Source organism: Mugil cephalus, chromosome 4 (assembly GCF_022458985.1).
Source record: "Mugil cephalus isolate CIBA_MC_2020 chromosome 4, CIBA_Mcephalus_1.1, whole genome shotgun sequence".
Classification (NCBI taxonomy): Eukaryota; Metazoa; Chordata; class Actinopteri; order Mugiliformes; family Mugilidae; genus Mugil; species Mugil cephalus.
The window spans coordinates 18,939,537-18,966,863 of NC_061773.1; the positions used below are offsets into that span (position 1 = coordinate 18,939,537).

The 27,327-nt window shown below is 44.1% G+C and overlaps 1 protein-coding gene across 1 annotated transcript in view; it reads right to left on the minus strand.

Annotated features, from left to right (window-relative positions):
* Window positions 1-26,938, minus strand: part of LOC125007072 (A disintegrin and metalloproteinase with thrombospondin motifs 9-like) — a 42,348-nt gene extending 15,410 nt beyond the window's left edge. The window contains exons 1-28 of the mRNA XM_047583644.1: window positions 26,561-26,938; window positions 25,886-26,283; window positions 24,190-24,352; window positions 22,007-22,323; window positions 21,359-21,442; window positions 21,148-21,272; window positions 20,900-20,940; window positions 20,700-20,805; window positions 19,888-20,034; window positions 19,261-19,402; window positions 18,690-18,794; window positions 17,742-17,887; window positions 17,137-17,318; window positions 16,906-17,042; window positions 15,862-15,979; window positions 15,572-15,667; window positions 14,784-14,950; window positions 14,470-14,599; window positions 13,566-13,692; window positions 13,271-13,481; window positions 13,013-13,177; window positions 12,207-12,368; window positions 10,323-10,442; window positions 7,688-7,795; window positions 7,438-7,605; window positions 4,936-5,184; window positions 3,356-3,517; window positions 3,017-3,193 (exon numbers count right to left, since the gene is read on the minus strand). Coding sequence (XP_047439600.1) covers window positions 3,017-3,193; window positions 3,356-3,517; window positions 4,936-5,184; window positions 7,438-7,605; window positions 7,688-7,795; window positions 10,323-10,442; window positions 12,207-12,368; window positions 13,013-13,177; window positions 13,271-13,481; window positions 13,566-13,692; window positions 14,470-14,599; window positions 14,784-14,950; window positions 15,572-15,667; window positions 15,862-15,979; window positions 16,906-17,042; window positions 17,137-17,318; window positions 17,742-17,887; window positions 18,690-18,794; window positions 19,261-19,402; window positions 19,888-20,034; window positions 20,700-20,805; window positions 20,900-20,940; window positions 21,148-21,272; window positions 21,359-21,442; window positions 22,007-22,323; window positions 24,190-24,352; window positions 25,886-26,283; window positions 26,561-26,657 — 4,350 coding nt within the window. The 5' untranslated portion in view covers window positions 26,658-26,938. The remainder of the gene's footprint in view (window positions 1-3,016; window positions 3,194-3,355; window positions 3,518-4,935; window positions 5,185-7,437; window positions 7,606-7,687; window positions 7,796-10,322; window positions 10,443-12,206; window positions 12,369-13,012; window positions 13,178-13,270; window positions 13,482-13,565; window positions 13,693-14,469; window positions 14,600-14,783; window positions 14,951-15,571; window positions 15,668-15,861; window positions 15,980-16,905; window positions 17,043-17,136; window positions 17,319-17,741; window positions 17,888-18,689; window positions 18,795-19,260; window positions 19,403-19,887; window positions 20,035-20,699; window positions 20,806-20,899; window positions 20,941-21,147; window positions 21,273-21,358; window positions 21,443-22,006; window positions 22,324-24,189; window positions 24,353-25,885; window positions 26,284-26,560) is intronic.
* Window positions 26,939-27,327: the final 389 nt, after the last annotated feature.

Sequence of the window (27,327 nt, forward strand, 5' to 3'; positions counted from 1 at the left end):
AGACCAGAGCGGGAGTAAAACGGGCGCTAGCAACCTCATAGCCGAGCACACGTCACCAAGCGTTCCGGAAAAGGCCTGGCTATGCGTTAAGAGTTGAATGAGCACCGTAAAATGAAATGGGAAGCAAACGGACCGTTGTCGCATAGGACGGAGATTTACCTTGACGGAAACCGATTTGAAGCCCCTGACACAGATGGTAAAGGAGGGGTCACTGAAAGGGGTCGAACAGAGGCCCCGGCCTCGTAAAAAGACGTGGCTATTGCTCGTTGATTTGTGCCTTTCATTCAAGAAAAACTCCCCATTGAATGAAGCAGCTTTATGAGCTATTTGCCAGGCCTCTCTTTAAATCTCTTAGCCAAATGCATAGGTGAAGCACGACACGCCACATCCTTATCCACAAACACACTGTAATTACCATAAAGCTGGGGCTGGTGATCTGTTAAACATTTCAACACAGGGCATAGCAGCAGGGTACAGTGTTGCTATTATCTTTAATGACGGTTGTTAAAGGCCGGTTCTTGGATTGTTTGTACTAGTCCATGTAAAATGCCAGCGAGTTTGGAGTTTTTGTTTTTTTGATTTTTTTGTTTTTTTGAGCGACCTCGCCTCGGTCACCGCATGTGACGAAATGTTCGGTTCAGGTAAGAATGAAAAAAAGCCTTTGATAGTACCTCTACTTCACTTTAATCGTAACCTTTTCTGGAAATGAACAGAAATCCAACAAATCCATAAAAAAATTAAATATTGACATAACATTATAATGAATGAACAATAAATACAAGTAATTACATAAATATACAGAAATGTCCTTGAAACATAGACTAATACTGCCATTTGTGAACAGACACACACTGTGCTTATTTCAAGAGCCTGTTGATGTGGCGTTTGTGCTGTGCTGCCGTTTGCACCGAGAGGTCGACCACAAGGAGTCAAAGTGAAAGGCTGAACGTGAAACTAAATGTGATTACGGGGGCAATTCGCATTGACACTGCGCTCCAACTTTTCAACCGATTAGTTTTGATGCACCCTTGCAGTTAGTCACACATGGGAGACATTATGGTGAATTAGTAAATGATGTGTGGTAGAAAGGTGTACTCACTGCTGTGTTAACAGGCCCTTAAAATAAGGTGTGATGTCAGTACAGACATTTATGACCAGGAGGAGTCAACTGGGTGGGCTGCAGGCAAAGTTGCCCCTAACCACAGATTCTGGCCTGGTTTTTCACCGTCCTCAAAGGGGCAGTATGGATAACAAAGCGAGCAATGACACGCACTTCAGATCTGTGTTTAGGGCCATCGATTGCACTGGGAAGCCTCAACAACTCATGCTTAATCTTAGCCAGCCAAAATCCCTCCAGTGCAAGGGAGAGAAAGATACGGCAGGGGGGCAATCATAACAGGGACTGAGGTAGACACATTAGGTTGGCTCAGAGTAAGAGCTCTGGATACAAAACACCAATAACTTCCCCTGTGGTCACAGGTATCACATGTTCAATGTACGACATTTAAACAGCCCATTCTCATAAAGGTTAAGCAACGTATTTTATGGACAGTCAAAGAAATTCAACATTGTTCCATCAGTTCTGGGACACTTTGCATTCAGCTGATCAGTGCGATCAGTGCACACACACAAACTGCTCATGGAAAGAAATAAAAAAAAAAGAGGCAGCATGAAAGAGCATCGTGCCACGGTGATGATACATTTCTGATTTGTATATCCTGTATCTCCCTTGTTCGGCCAAAGCACCACTGTACTCTATGTTCTCATTGTTAAATGGCTAGCTGAGTTGTGTTTTGTTCCAAGTGAGGTATTGTTGAGCATAGCATAGCATATTTAGCAACTCCAAGTACTTACTGTACAAAGCAAACATGGACTAACACTGTATAAATACACTCATATCAAGCACCTTTGAAGCAGAGAGCTTTAAAACTATCGTTTTGGCCATACTAAGGAAATCTGGGTCATAGGCCTCCGCAAAACTGGAATACAATGGCTATTAGTTCTAACTACCACAAACTCAGAGAGACACTTCATTTTACAGCGCTAGTACTGCTGCTGTTTGTTGGTGTTTACTACTACTGATGCCGGATGTCTCAAGAGCTTTCAAGTGAGCGAAACCTTGAAGCGACAACATTGCATGTTTGGTATTTTGCATAAACTGTAAAATAAAGTGTCTAAATTAGATTAGTAACCTCTAAAAACCACATGTGCCTTGAGACAAATTGAATTCTTAAAACAATAGCCATTTCAAAGATGTATACGTAGTACAATCCTACCGTACGTAAGTTGGTGCCCCTAATGTTCAGAACAGAACATCGACTATATTGTGTTACACCACATATTTGGAGATAATGGGCCATTCTTTGGATAATAAAAGAACAAGGCATCTTACCGTATATTCCTGATATACAAAAACATTCATCAGTATTTGCATATAAACAATGATTGGCTAAATGTGCGAATACAAAAGGCTAAGACACAAAATAAATCACTTTTTAAAGTTAATGCTATATACAAGAGATAAAAAGGAAAAAAAATATCTTAATAATAATAATAATAATAAATTATCTTTAAAAACAATATTTTACAAAGCTAACTTTGATTGCGATACAAAGTGATCCTGAATTTTTCAAAAACTAACACAAGGCTCAACAACAGTTTTATGGTAACTAGGACTGACAAAAAAAACCCCAAAAACGTTCTTATGGTCAGAGCTGTCACTGAAGTGTTTTTGTAATGAGAAGTGAGCGTTTCTTTGCAATTCACGTGCGACAGAAATTAACTTTACGAATGTCTCGGAGACACCAATCGCACCACTGAGGGAACAGGAAGAGGAGAGGGCTGAAGGTAAACATAGAGAAGCTGGAGTGTAGCATCCCCAGCCTAAGAGCTCCACACTCATCCTGCCCCTTTAAGACTTTAAAGTTTGCGTAAGAGTAAGACTACAGGTGTTCGAAGAAAAAAAAAAAAACGTGAGGTTGAGAAACAAGGCATAGAGTATTTTTTATGAGCGTACCGAGCTCCATGGGTCTGTGCTCCAGTGGGGGCTAGACGGGCATGGCTGAGTATTGCACTGCTCGCGATCTGGTGGCTTGTCGTGGATCTCGCAGCTCAGGTCGTTGAAGCGCTCGCCGTTTGGACGCTGACACACCACCAGCCTCGTCTTTATCCCGCCTCCACACGGCTTAGTGCACTGTTGACAGCGAGAGCAGAACGTTTGCGTTCCACTTGCGTATGAGAAAACTAAGAAAAGTAGATCTGTGTATTATAAAGCATAATGGCTGACTTCTAAGGCATGCCCTACGGCTGTCTGCAACCAACTGTCTGTAACCGTCTGAAGCGGTGTATGTCTTACCTCTCCCCAGTTGCCGTAGATCCACTGCGGACACGGCCCGGACTCGCAGGACCGTTGCTCATTGGGTCGGCTGCGATCCTCACAGCTGCTGGCCGGGTAGCCGTTCTCGTCCTGGCAAACGACTACGCGCCTCTGGAAGCCTCCTGCACATGTGCTCGAGCACTGTTTTTATAGAGACGAAAACAGACACTTTCAAAAGGACGCTTCTCGAAAACAGATGCTCGTGCATGGCTGTAAATGAGTACATGAGGAATATATAATCCATTTAGACTCAACAACGGTCACAACAAAGTAAAACTCCCAGCTGGTAATACTTAAACCAGCGCACACGAGAATATCATATTTAATTAAATAACGTAGCAACGGATTCACAACGGAATCACAATGGATTCACTCGGACGTATTGTGTCGAATGACTGAAGATTTCTGCTGCTATATTAAAGTTCACATCCTCGGGACGGAGGAAGGAAGGGTGACCAGAAATAGCTTTAATCACTTCCCAGGATTATTCAAAGGTCAGAGACATTTTTTCTCAGAGAATTATAACTAACTAGAAAAGAAAAGATAAATAAAAAAAGGGCACAGCGATGAATTTGGGCATGGATGGACTCTGGTAATGAGCGAAGCTAAGTCAAGGGCTCATCTGAAAACACAAGATGAACACATCACATCAAAATATTGTTAATTTTCTGTGTGTTATCGGAACAGCTGGAATCTACAATTTAGTGCTTAAGTTACCATATATCCATCCACACAAAATAAGGAACAGAGGAAATATTGGCATCACAAGGCGTTCCAGTGGTAACTTGAGCTATAAGTCGTGTGAACACTGCTGCAAGGTGACTGTTGTCTAGAAACCACTGAACAGTTTGACAACCGACCAGGTTACTTAACAAAGGAAGAGCAGAGGCATCATTGGCCTGTGGAAACGTCAACATTTTCTATATTATAAAGAAAGAAAACTTACAATATAATAATTAACCATCCGCCATTTCTGAAAACCCCAGCAGACTTAAACACAACTTGGACCTCATGGACAATTTCAACTTATGAGGTTATAATTACCACAAGAGGGGGCCGTTCATGTAGGCTTTTCTTGTGAGCATGGTAAGTACAACCCCATCTGAAGACTGCATTAGGATCTCAAAGGAATATTTAGATGGCTAAAGGCTATGGCCAGAAGAAGGTTAGCTTAGCTTAGCACAAAGAAATGGAAAAGGGGGAAAAACAGCTCGTCTCATTTTGTCCAAAGGTAACAAAATCTACCTACAGGAACCTTTAAAACTCCAAGACCTCACCATGACAGAACATTGCTCTTTAGATTTAAGGTCCTGTGAGAAAATATAGTCAGCTCACTGAAATACACAAATAAAAGTGTGTGCATGGAAAGAACAGCCTTGAATGGACAGTAGTTTCCCAAACTTCCATCTCAGCCTCGGTTTACAGCCACCTCATTTTCTTACTTTCTTTGAAGGATTGTCTGCACAAGATTTAATGCAACATTTCAAATGGTCCCTACCCCACACATACGGTTTATTAACCAGAGAGATGTACTGCGTTTCGAGTGAAAGATGCCTCACCGCGCCCCAGGGTCCGGTCCGCCACTGGTGGGATTGACTACGAGGCAGGTTGCTCCTGGTGCTGGTGTTTGGTGAAGACGGCAAAGATCGGGGCTCACTGGAGCGGGACGGGCACTGAGACATGGCACAGTCCTGCTCCGTGGAAGGACGATCGTCTGGGTCACACTCACTGACGTTTACTTCTTGGTCACTGAAGTTGACGCAAAGCACCTGTCTCGTTGTCTTTCCCTGGCCGCAGGTTACTGAGCACTGAAAACACAAGCATGTAGATTATTTCTCAAATCAAAATTTAAAAAAATATATATTTGTATGACTTTGTTTTTGCCTCATTTTCTCCAGATACTGAAACATGTTATTAAAGAAACAAACTACATCTTGCTTTATCTTTGCTTTCTCTATCGGTGCGTTTACATGCAAGTGAAAAAAAAACACTTATTGCCTTAATCCAACTTTAACTGGACAACTTCAGTGCATGTAAACCCATTACTCCGGCTAAAATTAGAGTTCTTCTTATCCGATTAAGACACCCAGATAATGCGATTAGAAATCCATTTTCTCCCGCATGTATACGCTTAATCAGACTTGAACTGGATAACGCGTGTGTGCATGCACCACAATACCTTGCTGGCGTATGACCCCGAAACAAAAACATACAAGAAATTCGGTCACAGAAGAAAAAGGTAAACAGTGCCTGTAATAGAACCACCTGAGGGATAGCGCACATCTTCTCTGCACCACAAGTAGTGTGAACATTACATACGAGATTAAAAAAGAGTACTATTATCCATCTGATTGTTGTTTAAATGCCAGTCTGCCACATGAACTACTCTTGTTTACTGTATGATGTAATAGGTCAACTGGAAAGGGGGCCGTATTAACATGGTATTAACCTGCTGACGAGACACATATCGCCACCTAGTGTGGAGGAGGAGGACATGTTCCCGTCAGTTATTCGATTTTCTCCGTTGCATGTAAACTGGGGCAATGACCACATTCAGAAAGTCGAGTTTTGAGCATAGATCGATAAAGCTGTGTGGATGTAAACGGATCTTTGTGACAACTGGAGACACTTGGTTAGGTACTTCAAATCCAGGTTCAGATACCTTTCCTTCGACAAGGGCCAAACGGACGGCAACGACCTAATACGCCTCAGTTTTAGAAAACAGCTTCAAATACAGAAACACCGTACTTTCCAGGAAATTCACCAGGAACAACACTGAGCTTGGTGACCTGTTTCACTGTATGCTAGGATCAACTACAACTAATAACCATAGCAAACCAAAGCAGAAAATGCTCCATCACCAACTTAACACTTGACTTGGTGTCCAGGATTCAGACATATCTGTCATTCCACTTTAACAGGCTCTTGCACTGGTCGACGGACCCAAGCACTAAGACATTTTTTGGGAAAATAACCCAGGGCGGATATTCTATCAAGCCCTAATGGTGTCTCCCTTAGCTTCTCCCTAGCAGAGTCCACTTTCTGCGTTGCATAACATGATCTATTATGTTTATGCAACAGCCTTCTCCTCGAAAACCTGGCCTAGTTACACTATCCAGAGGTTTACACAGCTCTGTCACAACGTCTCACATGATTGTAGATACATTGAGGCGATTCCACGTACATAAAGTTGAGGTATATGATGTGACACTAAGAGAAACTGTTAGGCAACATATTGCAAACCGTAACAACCTGTCGTGTGGGAGTGTCCTGTCACTGCCAGACAGAGAAGGATATTTGGTATTAGGCAGTAAATCTAGTGTGTGTTGCTTGTGCGTCTGTGTGTGGCTGGGATAGGCCTCTGAAATCTTTTTTGGCCTTGGGATTGGACTGCTTCCTCTGAGGGGGTCAATGAGTGTCTTTGGCTCCGTACTGTTGTGTGTCGGCGTGCATGCATGTGTGTCTGCGCGCACTCATGTGCATGTATATGGTGACCAGACCTGCAAGCTGACTGTGCTGTATCACTGTATGATGAGAAACATCTGTAAACAAGACCAGAGCCCCTCGCTGCAGCCCCTCACATCTACCAGCCCCAGAAACTCGTGCCTCAGCCTCAGTTCTCCTCTCTCTGTCTTTCTTTCTCTCGCATGCACACAAACACCCACTCCTCGTCTAGCCTCGCTGCAGCCCTCCTCCTGTCCTCAATCCACGCTTGCATTCCAGCCCCCCCAGCCCCGCCTCCCCGTCTCCACATCATTGCTCGCACTAACATCTACATAGCATGTACAGCCACTGTCAGCATCGGGGGGGGGGGGGTTAATTTTTTTTAAAGGAAGAAAAACAGCTGTATGGAAATACTGATGATGCAAATTAGGTTAATTAACTCTGTTGACTGTCTTAATAACACAATGCAGACCTGAGAGGAAATGATTAACAGGATGTTTTCATTCCTTTAAATCTGTCCTGTAAAACACCGTGCAAGTGTGAGTATAACTTTGGACTCAAGCAGCATAACATTTTGAGATAATGTACAACAGCTTGATTGTGTGGGGTTTTCTTACCGTTGTCCATTCGAGCACTTTCCACTGCCCACAAGCCACCACCAGGCACACCTCCCTGGCCGGAGGCTTTGGTAAGTGGGCACATGCCGCCTCATCTGCCACGCCACCCTGGTTGTCACGGCAACTCACGTAGCGCATCCGCGTCCCTTTGCCGCAACTGGCACTGCACTGTTGTGGGAAGGGGAGAGGGTGAGTCAGTGGAAAGCAATAAATATACAATCAAATTTAAAGATGCGCCAGGACCACCAACCTGGGTCCAAGAACCAAACCGCCACTGGGTTTTGTGGCCCTGGTGGGAAGGGACTTTGGTTCCTGGGGGAATAGGATGGCTGCTGGGACACTGGGCTATTTCACAGTCCTGTGGAAGAAGGGACACATACACTCATTCATGCAGCGATTAACAAAATGAATATACTGTAACAACACCTGCTCCTGCCCACAAAATACCATGAATATCAGAGATAGCTCTTCTAACATGAAACAGTCGTCAGCGACTTAAACTATATTTTTAGGCTCTACATTTGAGAGCATGTTTCCCATCAGTCCCTTCCCCCTACCTTACCAAAACAACATTAACAAGGTCCGCCCCGTCAGTTCAAACTATGGATTGTGGCAGTAAGCCATTCAGCATAAAGCCCTGATCCCTGTCATAACAGGTCATAGTGGAGTGGTATTCAGGGCTCCAATGCCCATGCTGGCGTGGTTGTAAACTCCACCCCTAATCCACCCCCTTGTCTCTCACCTTCCGCCCTTTCCTCTTTTTTCCCCCATGCCCTCTCATGCCCTCTGACCCCCTGTCTCTAGAAATAAGGGCCTTAATCAGGTCGAACGGGCTCTGAGTAGACTACACATTCCACACTCTGCCTCCTAACAGAAACAAATAGGATTTCTGTATCTCTGGACACGCTTCCTGTTGTATTCATATTGTGCATGTATAAACAAAGGCTTTTATAGATGACATAAGGAACTCGGACACATCTCTCCAGTATCTGTGTTTAAATATCGAGGAAAGCATCTCCGCGGCTGTTCTCCTTGTACTCAACCCTCCATCTCTCTGTCTAACTGCCCTTCTTTTTCTAAGCCCCGCTTGGTGGCGGGTGGTGGTGGGACTAGTGGCCTGGTGGCCCACTTCATGGCTGGCTGGTTAGAATCACAACGAGGTGGGGCAACTGCTTCAGGGTCACTGGTCACCGGTCTCTGCCGACCCAGGCACCGGAATTAAGAGCTGCTGCGACTAGAGAGGGGCCTCATCCTGGGTCTGCATGCTCAGCCCTCTCAAATGGCTCTACGCCCCATGCTGACCAAACAAAACTTTCATTCAGCTCAAAGGAACTACAGTTTCTTTGGTGTTTCTGTGTCACTTTGTGTATGTGTGTGTGTGCGCGCGCACACTTAACATGCAGATATACCAGCACAAATGATTAAGCAGAACGTGTGAGGAAGGTCCATTAAGAGCTTGAACTTGAAATATGTCGCTGAATTATGTTTTACTGAGTTCTGTGGATCACTGTCGCAACTAAGTGAAATTTTGAAAAGAAGATTCAACCTTAGAGGACCAGAATGGCTCTTGCGTTGACCATTATTCTGGCTGAAGCATCGGGCCAACCACCATTTTCAGCCAATATTATTTGCGCTTGCTTCATTATGCTGACACTGGGTATATTTCCTACATTTTCAAATAAAGTGTTACTAAAGTTGCTTTGACAAAAGAGCAGAGACAAAAGAACAGCTGCATCATATGTTAAAATATATGGTTTGTTTCACATTTTAGTTGGTCCCAACAGTGTGTGTGTTAAACTTATTCAATTAGCATATGGGATACACTACTAGTCAAAAGTTTGGGCACACCTCATTCAGTTCAGTGAGAAGGTGTGTTCAAACCTTTGACTGGTAGCGTAAGTATGCTCCTACCTGGGTTTAGTCGAAGACTAAGCTAGCTGACGGAAACAGCCTCAAATACTAGTTATTTATGTGCTGAAAACTAAGCTAAACATATTTGTCACCGTTTTTTAAAGTCAAGGACCCCCAAAATGAGATTAAGGAGGGACACCCTACCTACCATATCTGTTCTATATTAAACTTGGCCTAGTGCTAGTGCACTGTTAGCTTCGTTTCTGCTAATATTGCAGCATGCCCCTGGGATTTCACCTGGGGACTAAATAGGCTCTCGGCCAATTGTGGGGAACCTTACAGACTTAGCATGTAATATGCGGCCTCGTGATTGGCTCAGCAGTGATGGGGTGGGTCTTACTACGCATATAAGGCTTTGATTGACAGGTCTCAGGTGGCGCTCTGTGTGAAACAGTGGCTCCTGTATCGCTAAATGAGTTCTGACTGAAAGAGATCGTCTTCTGCCTCCATTTATAGAATATGAGGGATTCACATTAATGTATATCTAAAGAAATTTGAATTTGCGGGAGAAACTTAAAAAATATATAGAGATTTTGCAACCCTCCTGCAGTACCTCCACGGACCCCCTGTCGACGGTCTATGCTTTACCAGACTTAAGACAAAAACATGCCATGCTTCAAGTGTCTGTTACATAATGAAAGTAAGGTGATTTTGAAAAATAACATGCAAGAAAAATAACACACTAGATTTGAGGGATTCTCTGTGAGATCTGTGCGTCTTTATGTGAAGACAGTGAGGCTGCTATACCTTCCCTCTGCCTTTCTCTTACCAGATCAGATAAGGAAAAATAGCTTTATTGAGACCAGGTGGAAATGAAATACGTGTGCTTATCTGGGTCTGTTAGAAGTGTGCGTGAACACGGATGCTTTCTTCTTTCATCACACTGAACCATGCAAAAACCGTTGCTCTCGCAGCATGGAGCAGATAAAGAGATTATGGGCGAGAAAGGAAGGAAGCTAACCCCCCCTCCTTACCTGGGTGTCGGTGGGCCGGGTGGCAGCATTACATTCAGTGTCATCCATGACAACGCCATAAGACCCGACCACGCACTTCACTGCTCGCATCTGGTAGCCTGGCCCACAAGAGGTAGTGCACTGGGTTCAAAGAGAGAAAAAAAAAGAGAGGGAGAGTGGTTGGGAAACATTAGCAAAGATGAGCCAAAAAGAAACTTGTGCAAAGCAAGCAAAATACAGCCGGTTCAAATAAATTAAGTAAAAAGGTTTTGACAATTGAGTTTTTAACAGACAACAGACTCACTGATCTAATACACAAGAAGATGCTCGTCTACATCGCACTGGTTGTTTTCCAGTGGGTACTGCCCGGCTCTTTTTCTTCTGGTTCACTGCCTTCACCGAAACAGGGTCAAACTTGTGTGGCAGCAACTTCAGCTACCATCTGACCACGCTTCATTAAAGTGCTTCAAATATATCTTAGCGTGCGCTCATCCTTTAGGGAGAGGCGGGCGGTGGAGACAAAAATATCTCACATTTCTGGGTGTCCTGCGCACATGCTGTACACAAACGAGACATCGAGAGCCGTGAGCCTTCTCGTGTAAAGCTTTGTAATAATTCGTCCAGAGAATTTGTATTGTTATTTTTCCAAGAATTGCTTTGGCGTTTGAACAGGAGAGCGACTTGTCAATGCTAAATGGTGAGATTTGCTTATTTGAGTCCTCTGCGTGGTTTACATCTGGGGAGAATTAAACCGAGAAACAACTGCTGCACTGCTTTCCATCAATTGGGTAGACTCCCAAATCTCATATGCAGTACATGAAAGCAGCGCATGTTGATCAAGATATGCAGGACACCTTCTTAAATGCCCAGGGAAAAGAACTTAGCTTAATTTTTTATTTTTTGCAGTAAATTAACCGAAATTATTAAATGTTTATGATATTGTAAGTGACTCAATTTGACCTAATTTTATACTAGGTGCAGATGTCATTTATGACATCACGTATACGCATTGATTTGTGAATAATACAGTTAGTCAATTTGTCACTGTTTGTAATCATCCCGTTATGATTTCCCCCACATCCAGGCATGCCGAAACTGACAGAACGCGCTCATCAAAGCAACGGGAAACAGGTACCCAGTAAGATGCACTCTGTAACGTCCTATCACAGCAGCACAAAGTCTATGCATGGGCATCTCAGCACCAACTGGCTTCATGAATTACATGCGTAACATTGTTTGACAAACCTTAACCCTCTGGAGGCCAGAGTATAATCGGCTGTTTTTGACTACTTTTGGTTTAACTTTTCTATTTCATCTTAAAAATGACAAACTGTATCAACACACTGGACCTAAAACCACACTAAAACCATAAAATCAGAGTAGGGAAAAAGTTAACTATTTCTATTAAAATGCCACCGTTTTGGCACAGCTACTTAGGACAATTTACAACACTATCCACTGACACATCATTTCCTGATTGGTTGATGTGATACATTTTTCCACCAATAGGAAAGGGGTATCTTTTTTTGTTGTTCGAGCATTGAAAGCTGGCTAGCGATCTCGGCTTGCTAGCGTTTTGCTTTTCACTGTTTCTTCTGTGCACCAGACCCACACCAAACACGACTGCAATATTCAGAAAAAAAGTGTGGCGTAAATTATTTCTAATAATTCTAGTTTTACTTGGCCTATCAACACAATTTAAAATCTGGTCTATAGTTTGAAGTTAGCACTTTCTACAAAAGTTGAAATGGAGATTCAGTGACGCTGCATCTTGCTGCTACATCGTCTTAAATTGGTCATGTGATCTGGATGCACCGGCGCGTCTGTCGACTCCAGAGGGTTAAGAAAGAATACATTGCTGTCTCCTGCATACTTGTACACTCTATAAGCACTGGGGTGGCTCACCTGTCCCCACGGTCCGACTTGCCAAGAGGCACACTCCTGCTGCTGGCACATCTGCACTGACTCGGGTTTGGACGAGCCACAAAAGCGATCATCTAGGCGGTCTTCACCAAACTGACACCACGTCTGACGGTGCTTGTAGCCTTTCCCACACGTCACAAGGCACTGAAGGAGGAACATTTCATGATACATCGATACTTTCTGTGTGCAGCATGATACAGTACATAGCAACTGTATTTTTTAGCAGCGTGGAGCCTGCTAGCATTCAAGTTCCAAGATCTCTTGGTATGCACTAAACCATGGTTGTACAAGACTAAAAACCAGGTCCACGGTGTTTATTTATGTGTGAGTACAGTCCATATGTATACAGTACAGTAAGTGTTTTGGCAGCACCACATGGGAGATCTAAAAAATTCCTGGAATGCAGCCCACAGCTCTGCAAGCCCCTCGCTCTACGATGTGCAAACTGTGCAGCAGTTAAGTACGATTTTACCCTGCAATCACCACTTTCCCAACACTCATTTGTAGAGCGGAGTAAGTCTCCAGAAGCTAAGACGTGCACAATTAACATTTGGCTCAGAACCCTGCTGGCTTAAATCTATAGCACTTACACAAGAGTCTGTTTTGCTTTACGTAAACTTTACTTGAGTAAACTATATACACACCATGTACAGTATACATGTTATGTAACAGGAAATTAAAGAAACATATCATCAAAATGTCCCCACTTCCTTATTACAACTACACGCACTCAGTAAATAATGAGTCTTGTCTTCTTCAACAGAAATAGAGAATACTACGCTACTGACCTCAGACCAGTCTCCCGTCTTCCACTGTGGACATTGGAATTCATTGCAGGGTTGGACGGTCAGTCTGTCCCTTTGACTGCATTTGCTCTCATCGCCACCGGCATCAGCTGCCTTTCGACACACCGCCCCTCGACGGCGGGTTCCCCCACCACAGCTCTTGGAGCACTGCAATGCAAACGTTTGAGCAAGTGTAAACACACGAACACAATTTGAGGTAAACCCCTGGCAAACATTTGGCCTGCGAGACAACAATCGTACCTCTGACCAGGATGAGTACTCCCACCCACCCGGGTTACAGTCCCCATGGCAAGCTTCCTTGTCGTCAGGTTTCCTCTGGCCACTGCAGTAGCGGTCATCAACCTTCTGGGTCTTGCCATCTGTGCGGCTGATTTTGGCACAGTATATTTCCAGGGTACGATACCCCAGGCCACACTGGGCCGTACACTCGCTTTTACGAGCCACGTGCCACCTGGGACAAGAGAGGTATGTCGATTAAACCCTGAAAATAAGCTTCATACAGGTGCTAAAGGCTGGTTAAACTAGTGATACAAACCTGAGTTCACATTCGGTGTTGCAGGACTCGGTGATGACAGAAGGTCTAGCTGTACCGTGACACCTCTGGTCCGACACCACCACCCGGTCCGACTCTCTGCTACAGAGAATCTTCCGCTTGCGCTCTCCTGTACAGACAAAAATGAAGGACATTTCAAAACTCAAGGCCCCCCTCATGTTTTTTTTTTGCCACAACTATTAAGTGACTATTAAGGTTTGGGCTTTTAATTTTTTTATTCTGCTCATGTTGCATGTTTAATTTGACCTGGTAATGTAATGAAATTCTTGAGTTGGGTTAACTTCGTCCTCAAATAAAACAGTGCATCCTGACCTCAGACACTGTGAGACCGTGCAAGGAATTATGTGCGTCGACATCTTGCTCAAATAAAACAGAATGTTTTACTGCTTGCATACATGAAGACAGATATAAACCTTTACACATCAATACCTGGTGTTACCAAGTTTTGCAGCTCAGTGCTATGAGAACCTGGGCCCCTGCTGGGTGTGTTACATATTAGCTGCTTATCCTGCTTTGAACTGTGAAGTTCTTGGTTTCTCTTTGGAATTTACTGTTGGTTGATCCCTCGGAGCAGTGTCAAAACATCCAGAAAGGGATGCTTAAAGCAAAGTTGTAACGCAAGTTTTCGAGTTTACCTGCAATACGCCTCCGCACATCCACACACTCGGGCACATCCACAGCTGTGCCACAGAAGGTGGTCTACCATAGCATGTTAAAAAGCTGCACCTCAATCACCCGTTTGAAAGCTATATGTCTAGCACGAGCCCGTCAAATTTAGCCAAACAATCCTCTCTCTTCTACGTGTCTATCTCTGGGGATTCTCTTTACTCTCACCACACCGTTTATCATCACCCCACCCTGCCAACCACATGTGCCTCCCCCTCACCTTGGCACAGGCGGCTGCACTCCTGCCAGGGCCCATAGGCATCCCAGAAGAACTGCTGAGGCTTATCCTCTATAGGGATATTAAAGGAGTATCTGACATCTGGGTTGTAAAGGTTCCCCACGGACAGCACCTGGGGAAATCGCAGGCAATATGACACACATTTCAATACAGGGAGATTATAGATTTTTAATATCACGGATGATCCACATCCTCCAAAGTGAGTTTTTGGAAACCGAGCCTGTAGAAGCACCTAAGCTCCTCTTGTCTCATGTTGTGTCTTAAACTGGTTATTATTATTGATATGGACGCTTTACCTGGATAATGATCTCCTCTTCGATGCGGTCGGTACAGTTGATCCTCTCAATGACATGGTCAGAGCCACTGTACTCAATGATGGCATTTCCTACTTTGATTTCCCTTTTGAACATGCTGACCACAAACTCTCCGTTAAGCAGGAACTCTCCACGGCTATTCGATATGGCTACAGGGACACAAACAGAGTAACTGAAGCAAGATCAAACTATTGCTGCTTAGCCGGTAGAAATCTTGGTGTATTCAAGAGAGCAACCAGCTACGTTGAAAAAAAAAAGCATTAACTTTGCATGTAACATGGTACTTAGAAACACAGGGGCATTTTAATTGTACAGTAGGCAACGGGGAAGCTTTAATGGACTAAAATAATCCTCTCTTCCTGAAGAAGTCCAATCCAGAGACATTCTTTTCTGTTCAATAGCCAGTGCTCTGCACTTATTCAACCTAATGCGATTATGGAGCTAATTTCCTGCCTTTACTTTCCTCATCATTTCACACATTACACTAATATGGCCATGGAGAGTAGCGTTAAAATCCTAAGAAGTCATCCCCACTTTGGGCCCCAAACTGCCGCCCATAACCGAAATGAACACCCTTACGCAACAAATGGTGGCAAATGGAAAATAAAATTCACGTTACTGAGGAATACGGAAGGTAACTGAGCCTGAACACAGTCTTTCGCATGAACAGGTGGAGACACAACATTATTAGTGGCACATTGCATCAGCAATGGCCTGAATCAGCATCAGTGTATATACATAGTCACAATACTAAATTTTGGATGCCTTACCGAGGTAGTTGTCATCCTCCGGTTTCCCTGAGTAGCTGTGTTGACGCACATCTATGTTTGTAGCACCACTGGGTATTCGCACAACTTCATTATAGCCTGCAAATTGCATGCAGCGTGTTTAGATCATTAGCATACCAGGCTCAGGTCCTTCGCTGAGAAGTGAGCCCGAGTGCTATTCTTTTGATGAGCCAGGAGAGGCACGAATGTGTTGAAGCAATATAACAGCTGCTGTTGTCAGTTATGTGTACTGAATGGAGAGTGATGGTGTAGCAAAAGTGGCTGTAGCTCACCGTAGCGTACAATGTTGAAGGTGTCTGCTACAGTTTTGCAGGAGGAGTTATCGCCTCCACACACGCCACATTTGTCCCTCCTGGCTTTGGAGTTCAAAACGTGATCGCAGCCCGCTTGCTGCTCGGCAGAGAGGCAGCAGGGAAGAACAGCGTAAAATAAGTTTGGAGAGGAAGACACGATATCAGAAAAAGTTGATGGACGGGGAGATTTGACTGATATTCATAAAGGTCACAAATGTTCAAAACTGCAATATTCATATGCCACATGAAAAGTTAATGCTAATAGAATATAGAAAATGTAAAAAAAAATAATCCAAAGCATAGGTCTTCAACAGGGGGACCCCTAGGTACTGTATGGGGGTCGCAAAATCTTTGGTTGATTAGACATTTTTTGTATAATTTTTTTCTTATTTCCCCCCTCATTTCAGTACACATTAAATGAATCCAACATATTGTAGTAAAGGGATAGGAATAGCTTCACGGTGTTTATTTATTAAACTGATAATAAAAAATGTATATTTATAAATAGCAGTAGGCCGAGTCTAATATACAACACATATAGTAGGTCCCTACTTAATCGCTCCATCAGTTTGGGGGTCCTTGGTTTGAAAAATGTTGAAGACCCTTGATCTAAAGTAAATTTATTGATGTACTGCAGTTTCACTGGCACGGATGTGCTAAACATTTCCATCAAGCAAACGCACTCCAATCTGGCATGGGCTGCTCTGCACGAAAACTGCTTGTAGTGAGACACATTTGTGATCCGTCAAGAATGTAGAGCTTAGCTTTGGAGCAGCCAAGGAGACTCCGTGTGTTGTTCGCCATGTACACAAAGCAGCCCACTGATGCGTTCCATAACCATACTGATGTGTAGAATATGTTTGCAATCATGCTTTCAAGCTAAAAATCTATCTTTCACATGTTTGCGCCAATAAACAGTCTGGTTTGGCAAAAGACTGAAATATTTTTTGGGGAACATATTCACTGTAAGGATGAAGTAACATGAGACAGTTACTGCACAGGAAGTGTGTTCTCAACGCTCACCCTGCATAGGCCCTGGACGCAGATGTCGTTGGTATCGGGTCCGCATGGCGTGCCATCAATGACCCTATCCCTGAGCTGATAGTAGGCTGTGCTGCCGGCCACCCTGCAGAACAGCTTACACCTGTCCTTCATCAGAACTGACAGAGGAGACAAAAGGAAGTACTTAGTACCGGTTGGAATCAGTCACTTTGTATAGTGTGTCAGTGAAAAACAAAGGAAAAGGAATCTCACTTCCGCTGTACTTAGGCACCCAGCGAACATTAGGAGGTAGACCGTTGATGTTGAAGTGCCTCCCATCAAAAGCAGCACACTGTTCCTCTCTGAAGTCCTTCTTCTGCTTTGAGCAGGGCTCCGAGTTACAGGAACGAAACTTCATGCGGCGACCAACACAATACATTCCTCCATTCCTGGGCCTGACAGTGAAAACATGAAAGTGGCCCATCACTGGAGTAATTCAGGAAATTATTTACGCTATAGTAAGCATGCCGGTGTACTTCATCTATCTGACCATTCGTCCTTTCAGCCTGCCGCCCACCGTCGCACACACCTACAGTATGTAACTGCCACGTTTTTTTCTGTTTCATTCTCATAATGCCCCATTTTTCCTCTTTATCTGTCCATTAATCTGGGATGAAAGGAGACATTCAGGGACATTGAGATATCTCCAGGAAACAACCGTGTAAGATCAGCCTGTTTTATGGGAGCTTGTTTTATGAACACTAGCTATGGAAAGAATTCCCTCAAGGAGGTTTGATCTATGGAACATTGACTTTGGCAGCTTAGATGGAGACATGGTCCACTGGGCATGCACGACTACAAAGAAATGGACTGCTCACACGGGTCGGTTGCATTCGCGAATGGCAATCTTTATGCCTCCTCCGCATGTCCGTGAGCAGGTACCAAAAGGACTCCACACTCCCCATGCTCCCTCCACAGGTGTGGCGTCATGCTCTTTGGCAATACACAGCCCATGTTTGCAGTGCTGCAAGGGGAAAGAAAGACAGATGAGTTAGGAGAGCATAAAAAGGAGAGAAGGGGAAAAACAATGTTACCAATGAAAGTGGCAACATCTATCAACTCAACTGTGCTTTGAGGAGGAACTATAAAAAGCCATTTTCATAACTGACTGTTGAGCAGACAATGCAGAAAATGTCACGCTCACAGTCAATAAATATGTCTCAAGTCAAAACAAGAGGATAATCTTACACTGTTCAAAAAAAACGCACTTCATTTTAAGTGTTGAGTGCGGTGCACTCTGGCAAGACATGGGACGAGAGGTTGGTGTAAACACAAGAGGTTTCAACATGTGTGTGTGTATCTTTAGCCCATGTCGCTTTCATGTCCTCTAACCCTCAGTGGCAGGAAGAGACGGGTTAGTGAGAAAGTCCTAATTAAAAGCTACGTTAAGACAGTGGCCTGGAGAGCAACCATCATTCACAACTTTACAGCACCTACTTACATGTCAGCCATGTTCAATTACTACAGTTTACACGTGTGTCAACACCAGGATGTTTTTTTTTTTTTTTTTTGGTCTGTGTTTGGAAACTTGTTTCCTTTTGTCATTTCGCTTTCCGGATTATAACGCCTGCGAACAATTTTGATGGTCATGAGTCACTGGAAAAGGAGTAAAATCAAAACAAGAAAAAATAATGTGGCGAGGGACGTTAGAGCATAACAGAGAACCATATGAGTGTTCAGAGTAAAAGACGTAAGAAATGTGGAATTCGGTTGTTAAAACAGATTACCTTTAACTACGATTAAATTTGCTCTTTTAAGCAGCTTACCTTTCCAGGGGAGCAGTCGGTGCCGTCTGCCCACGGCATGTGCTGGGTCCTGCAGCCCCGTTGGGCACCCTCTGGACTAGTGCACCACAGCCTCCGACACTGAGTCTAATAAAAACACACACACACGGGCACATACACTAAGTGTTAGTGCTGTGCCAGCACCTCATTTGCTATGTGTTCCTTAGCCAGTGACTTTTCAGTCGGGGCATAAATCCTGTGGTCAGGGAAATATTCCACAGTGGCACTCATAGTTTAGATCTACGTCTGCAGTATTTGTACCAACATAAATAGACAGAATTTAATTTAATCACTTTGCGTCATCAAATTTCAAGGAGTTGGCAGAAATCTTAAGATGAAAAGATTTTCATGTTTATCCGCCCATTAAATGTCTTTCTGTTTGCTTGTTTCACAGACGGAATCATTAACATGGTGCTAAACACACAAAGTGATCTCAAAGGCTTCAAACTCAGACGCAGACCCCTGCAGCACTTCATCCCAACTCTAGAGGCTTCCCCTCACAAACCCACATGTGCAACATGACAGTTCATAATCACACGCCGGCTCCTCTTACCATATAAGGGCACACCTGCGTTCCCGGCCCAAATATCAATTCACACTGTTTATTGACATTGTATATCCGCCCAGGCAGCTGCTGCGAGAGACTGTACGGCCTAGAAACGGGCTCGTCGAGCAAGCACTCACCATATCCGGTGCTATTAAGAAATAAAAATAAAATGACTTAAAGAAAAAAAGAGAAAAACAAGAGACACAAACAGACAGAAAGCACACTCAGTACAGCCGGAGTGGTCATTTCTCTGTACATATGAATCTTGACATATGCAGATGCAGCCAGCAGTGTGTTGTAAGCAGGGAAACCTTGTCATAATACCCATAATACCACATACTGTTTGGCCCATTTACTCTTTTATATAGATTTCTTGTTTTCCCGGCCATTAGATGAGCCGTTGGAAGAAAAGAAACTACAGGATGCAACAGCTTTGAGAAACGAAGGCATTGTATTGTCCTCATTACCTTGAAATGATGCTGTTGTCGCCAAAAGTGGCTTTTACGGAATCGCACACATCCTTTTTAAATGCAAACGTTTTAAAACATATCTGGCTGGAGCTTTGAAGGTCAGTTTCAGTGTATTTTACAACTTCCTACGGGGTCAAATGATGAAGAAAATAGGATGACATACTCGAGGAACTCTGTGATGTACTTCCTGCTACACTTGGACCACATCCAAGGGTTTGTGTTGTAGTTCAGCGTGCGTGCCATCACATGTTGCTGAATCTTAACTCCATCCTCCTTGCACTTGATGTTGTCGTCATGAGGCATATTGAACCTAGCAGAAAGAAAAGAGAAAACGTATTGTGTGGGACAATGAACTGATATTTTGTTAATTTTTCCAATAACTCTGCTCGTTGTTGTTTGACAGCTCTGAATAAGATAAATGGAACAAAGGCCGCTTTTAATTGAGTTTCTCAGACTAAGACAAATAGTGGTTCTTTGTGATTCTACACTTCCTCTGTCACAACTGTATTACTGTGTTACTGGCTTTTTGAAACTAATTCAAGGTTGCCACTGCAAATATTGCAGAGTATTGGCATTGTAAGAAGAATGAGGGCTGTAACAGTCTCCACTGTGGAGGGCCAACACCCCCATCTCTGACTGACTAACGACTTTGGACACTGATTTGGAGTTTTCTGAAACGCAAGTGTCCTCAAGCAGTGGTTTGACTTCACTTCTGAGACTCTAATTTACAGTCTATCTCTTCTCTAATTAAAAGGCAGGCACATATTTTGGAAAATGTGATCAGAACACACACACACACAAGTGTCACTAAATACTGAGAAAACAGCAAATGCTGTGATTCGCCTTGGTTTCCATCTGCTGGTAAGACTTGAATGGATTCTTGGAGAGACACCTGACAGTGTGTCAGGGTCCAGCCTAAGCTAAAACTTTCACTAGCAAGAAGTGTTGACAGTACGGGTGATGGACGATGCTTACACGTGGCCAAGCTCGTGGGCGACGGTGAAGGCAGTGCTGAGTCCGTTGTCCTCGCTGATGCTGCAGCTTCTGTATGGATCACAAACTGTCCCCAACTCTGCAAGTCCTGAACAACAAGGGGAGCACTTAAGTTCTCCCTAATTCACGGCGTGATTATAATCATTGCAAGTTTATCAACTTAATTTTTAAAATCCACTTACCTAAAGTATCACACTTATCCATGGCTCTGCAGATGTCCTGCCTGTGGCGAAGTTAAAGATAATGAGTCAGGGTCAATGGCGCTGCATAGCAGAATAACGGTTATCCTCTCATAGGGGATTCTCTGTGTTCGCACCACATTTGAACCTTCTGAACCATCGCTTTATATACTTATTCCAATCGTTTGATGTACTTAAATTACCTTCTGCATTCAGATAAAAAAAAAAAAACTTGACAATTGTTCTCGCACCTGGTGATAAGGATGGCGGTGTCGTGATGGGAGTGATGGTTATCATCCAGGACGTTCTGGCTCTGCTGCCAGATGCAGAAGTTCTTTAAAGTCGTCTCTGCATTAAAGGAAATGACCGGACCCTCCTGACGAACGTGCAAAAAGAAATAGTCAGTGGTGCAACCAATAACTTGTTATCACTGAGATTAAATGAAAGAAGTAGCGGACTTACCAGCTCATTGTTTATTATGACTAACTTTACAATCACAATGTTGATCAGATTGCCAATGCTGGGGTCCTTGTAGATGGAAGATACCTGAATAACGGAAAGAAAACATCACCTTACACCTCTGAATGAAAACTTGCAAGGATGAGTCAATATCAGAATCAGTATGCCATCCCAAGTCAGCTCCCATAGGCAGGTTTTTTTTGCAGTTTTAAGTAAAAAGGAATTTGGTTGATTGGAGGATCAAGTTGATAATAGCCCGAGCCCCTGTGGAGAAGGCAGCCGTTGGCAAGAACAGAATATAGGTCATCTCAGCCTCCCCCTGAGGACTGTCGGCTCCAGACGCCTGAGGAAGCCGGTATTTGAAGTGGCTGAGAGTATGCGGCCTATGTGACATACCTGAGCTTATTTTTTAACATTCATCACAGCTGTCACACAGGCTCTCCTTCAAGCTGCCTTCTCTTCACCCTGGCCGTTTGAAAGTGGTGTTTACCGCTGCCCCAGGCTGCCCTTTACCCTCCCACAGCCCTCCTCAAAAAAAAAAAAAAAGCAGGCGCAGCGGCTTGCAACACAAACAGCAAACTGGAGCAGGTACTGTACTTAGGTTCCTCTCAGCCTCTCTGTCTACATACATGGGTAAATAGAGCAACTTACTATAGACATTAATGTGAGTATGTAGTGCTGTAGGTTGCTGCCGTGACGCTCCACCATTTTGCTGTCGGCCACCAGCATGACTTCAACAAAGCGCGGGTAGGAGAGGAAGCGCTTTGATCTCCTGTGAGGTCCTGAGTCACCGCTGCTATCGTTTGACGGTCTAGCGCTGCTGCTCTCTGATCTGGCCAGGCCAGCACTCAGGGACTCCACGTCACTGAATATGTCAGCGCTGACCACAGGGGCTGCATTAAAAACTCCGGTGACCCCAGCCGCTGGCCTCCTCTTCTGCTTGTGTCTCTTTTGTCTGTGTTTGTGTCCTAGAGTGAGAAGCCAGAGGGAACGGAGCATGGGTAAATACACAAAGGTACAGGGCTGAAGCGAAGTGTATTCAGTCAAAAAAAAAAGACAACGTATAAGTTACTGTTTATGAAGCGGATGTGATTGCAGTCACGCCAAATTTGTGCTTTGTGCCTTCAAAGTCGGTGACGCATTATGGGCGTCTGGAAGTGGGTACGGTTAAAATACGTTTTCTCTTTCTGTAAGCGTGCATTGATAAATGAACACTGCTGCTTGGGCTTTTTCCTCCCCTCCCCATTTTCAGGCGAGGGAAGAGAAGAGGGTATAGAGTTCAGCCTAGGTAAACCTGGCAGCCGGCCATTAAATGAACGATACACAAATGCTGTGCACACTCCGAAGGAGGGCAGTTCAACAGCTGGGCAGCAAAACTTCTCAACAGTGAAGAGATGTTAGTCTGCTTTTAATCATCCGCAACAAAACTGCAGAACACCAGCACTTCTTTCCAGCAGCTCGCCCTCTCTAGACCACTCTAATACATAGACATGCATGGCGGCCAATCCACTTGTATATGTACACTACGATCAGATGGCTATGAAGTTACCTGCTTTTGTGTGCATGGCATTTGAGAAGTTGCAGCAATCACATGCTAGGCTAAAATCTACGCACAGATTGCATCGAACAGCCCAATTTATGGTGCACATGCTAAAGCCAGGATGGACATTATTCATAAACGCATAAGAAAGCAACAAACCAGTTTTTCATTTCCCGATTTTGAACACTGCAAAGACACGTGTCTTAAATGAAACTTTACAAAATGCTGAATCTGCCAAAGTGGCCGCCTTGTTTCAAGTGTACGTGTGCGCTCCCACACACATACAGTACGGCGGAATCAAAAGAGAAACACAAATATTTACTGTACATAAGCAGCGAAAGCAAACATCTCCGGAGAGATCTCTCGTGGACAAAGAGAAATACTCCCTGATTTATTTTGTTAGGTTTGATTATTTGACCGCTTCGCGTTGGCATCACTCTGCCAGTATACAATTTACACTATATGTTCATGGCAGTGGGTCTACCCAGCTCTCTTATCAAAGAGGCAGAGGAAGTGCAAGAGTCAACAGGAAGTCCAGCCAGTAAACTGAGATGGGGAAGATACAAGAGTGAACTTACAAATGGTTTTTCCTGAGTGAGAGTTGGGAGGCTTCCTCACTGCTGCACTTTAATGGCTGTAGGGATTACATCGTGCAGGCTCTGACATTATATCTGACAGCAAACCTCTCACTGCCTACTTATTGAAAAAAAGTAGGTTATAATGCCAGTTTACCATTTTATTTATAAATAGCACAAAATCACTAAATAGTTAAAAAAAAAAGTGCATTTCATGTTAGAAATCAATACCACTGAGTAAATTTCCTCCCTCAATATCCAGACATAATACCACGACAAGCGACATGTGATTCTGCAGTACCCTGGTACAATCACTGTAATAGCACAATAAGCTCAGTTACTATTACATAATTGGTTCCTGTTGCAACTGATAGCGGAGACTTGGGTGACGCAATGATAATGCCCGATTACGTCTGTGGGAACCAGTTTAAAGGGTGCGCGCACGTACGGACACGTGAATGAAATATGAAAAAGTCTGTGCTGGCAATCCACATGTGGGCGAAGCCTCAAACACTCGTGTGGCTGCGTACGCTTGCTGTTTCGGACATCCATGCTCAAAAGCAGCAGCACATTTGTTTTGCCAGGAGGAAGATAGTGGGTGAGAGCTCTGCACGTACGTGATGTGGTTTGCAAGTATGCGTGTATATGGTGGGTATATTTCTAAGGAACTTGTCAGTCTAAACTGCACACACATCGTTTCTTCACACAACACACCGTACCTGAAGTGTCACAACTTGAAGTCTCCCCAGATGTCTGTTTCTTGGGGGCACTTTTCCTGTATACAATATGAGGTTTTGTGTGTTCCTCTTCATAGTGTTCCCCTTGATAGCTGTGCAGGGGCTCCACAAAATAGTCCCCTTCTGGAGACCTGAAAGTGCCAAACTGGGTAGAAGAGGGGGGAAAAAATCACAGCAGTTAGTCTCCATCAATCACTTTCCTGTTTCCACAAACATAAATAGAACTTCAACACAGAGAGGTCCAAGGGAATCATATTTTAAAGATCGTTTTGGAATGGGTCCACAGTGTAATCCACAATGCAATATGGCTTACTGATTATTTAGAGAGAAAGTAAGCAACATTTTGCCGAAAGGGGCTTTCAGAAATCGGTGAAATAAGTACAAAAATGGATAATGCCAGTGAGACCTGTGATGTTTATCAAGAGTCATACTGTATGTCCTTGGAAAGCAGGCGTAAATCCTTGTTTTATGTATTTCGCATGGCACGTTTAGCGTGACTGGTTAACTTGGAGGTCTGTGATGTTCCAGATAAGGCGTTTGCCAAGCCAAGCACATCTGACTGAGGAGAACCAACGTGCCAGCTGAGGGGGGTCTGATAAAAATTCAGTGGAAAGCCATATTATGTGTTTCCTGATGATAAACTACGACAAGACTTATTATCAGGCAAGCGTTGAATGCTGCTGCATGTGCAAAAATGTGCAGAAAGGGAGACTGTGGTTTAGCAAGGGATGCTTCCGGCTAACATTGCCATCAGTAATTCCTATTACTGTGGTAGGACCTGCACTTTGATTGACCTGGTGAGTTGGCAAGGCATAAGAGAACCTCTCAACAAGTTCCTTCAAAAAAAAAAAAAAAAAGGATGTAAAAAAAATAAAAGGCAGTCTGTTTTATTATATATGTACCCGCAGAGGTCTTGAATAAATAATGAGATATGCTCCATAAATGTCAGCTCAGCTCCCGAAAGCCCTCTGTGGAGCCGAGCACTCAGGGCGTTTTGTATTTGATTTGTCATTTGGGAAGGAATTGACCCCTTGTTCGCATCTGTCACCTCAAGACTTTCTGTGTATAAGTGCACTTTTGCTCTGTGCCGAAACTCGTGCTTCAGCCTGGGAGTTGGACGAGTTTGTGATGACGTCAGTACCGCCCGTACTACCGCTCCGCCAGCGTGCGTAAAGACGTCACCGATTACCGAGAGAGCAGAGAGGGGGCATGGGAGTAAGATGTATGTATTTATTAAACTTGATGATACTGTGTGGTCATCGCAAGTCGGCACGGCTGTTCTTTTGTTTTGAAAGTTCTTCAGTCTCTGACGGCACCCTACGACACGATCCTACTGGAAATAAACCCCTCAATGACTCAGAAAGTTTTTTTTTTCTAAAAGAATCGTCAAAATCGAATGAGCGCCCACATAAATGAGTACAAAATATACATAGCTAAAACTTTTTATTCTTAGTGAAACTTTACTGAATGCAGTAACTATGTTATTTGTTGCACGGTCAATATCAGAGGCAGGTTGCGCGCAAAAGTTTTAAATGTATTATTATTAGTATTATTATTATCTCCTAAGACAATTGAGGAGCACCATTTCAAGGTTTGTATAAGCAACAGCATCAAGCATCCGTGGTGGACAAGTAAAAACCACCCGGTCGTAAATGCATCGCTGTGCGTAAAAACTCACCAGTCCGGCGCACAAACTGATGACTGCGGCGTGTTCTGCATGTGCATTTACATGCCCTTTGTAGAAGCAGTGCCTTAACTCCGTGTCCTCCTCCTCCTCTCCCTCCCCATCTGTGGCAAAGTCCGTTATGTTATTTCCTCGCGGTACTCCAAGTACTGTCACAGTGTAGAGAGGTGCGATAAACCCCGAATCCAGCGTGAGGTTGAGGTGATAGTTTTGTCCGAAAGCAGATATCCTGTAGTGGATATTTGCCGAGGCCCAGTGGTCCGTAGTATTGCCGGTGTCCTCGCTCAAACTTCGCCTTTTCCTCTTGAAGTGCGCACTGGTTGGAAACTTGTCACCGGCTTCATTCACCCGCACCGGTGTTACAATCTCATACGCGCCGAGCTCCTCTTTTACTGTGGAATAAAGGCAGACGAATAACAGTGCGGTGAGGGATCAAGCAACAGCCCGACAGCATCAAACAGACAATCCGGATGTTTTACAATATAATGTGAAAAAGCAGCTGTACAGCACTTGCAAATAAACTGCATTCAGCCGGTGAACGTTAGGCACCTAGAACTGCTGCAGGTCATGTGCTTGACTGGATTCAAAACTCATTCATTCTCTGCCTTCAGAGTTACAAAATAACTCCCGGGGTGAAAGACGCGGGCTTGTCAGAACGGGATACTTTACCTGCGCTGGAATTCAAAAGCAGTGTCCCCGAAGATGCGACTACATTCAAGAAATCAGGGAATAGTAGGAACCCCAAGCCCCAGAAGAGCACATGCATGATTGTCCACGTTCAGAGGATAGAGGCAGCCTGTATTCCTGTAGTAATACTGTATTCCTGCGGTCACTCTGGGCTTTCCTCCTCCGGTCCGTCTGCCACATCCAATTTTTTATTATCCTCGGCTCTTGAGTAGATGGTTTCTGGCCGGTGAAGTACACTGCTGGGACGTGAGCGCTTCGCGGATTCCCTGGCGAACATGCATACTGCAGAGAGGGGTGGGCTGCTCAAACAGTCAACTGCGATGGGCTCCGCTAGCCCCAGTGAACCAGTTCTCTCCCCCAGCGAGGGGCGGGATCAACCAAGCAAGGTACACTGCAACAGTGCAGTCCAGTCACTTCCGTTATATAGAATAGTGACAAGGGTGGCCACATAGTCTATGCCCACTTTGGAGGAATAATACGGGTGTGTGTTGCTCAAGCTGAGCTCACACCATGCGGCGAATCCAGGAATTTCAGAAAATCTACAATTACATATCCCATGTAATACAGCTTGACCCACTGGCATAGTTCATTAGGATTGGGTAATTCAGATTTTGAAGGGTTGGGCAGTTGCAGTGTGCAGCGCAGATCAGTCACAATGACAGTGAGGTGGGGCCCATGTAGGAAATGCCTGCCCTGGGGCCACAAGTGAGATAATCTGGGCATGGCTGTATACTTAGAAGTTCATGGGA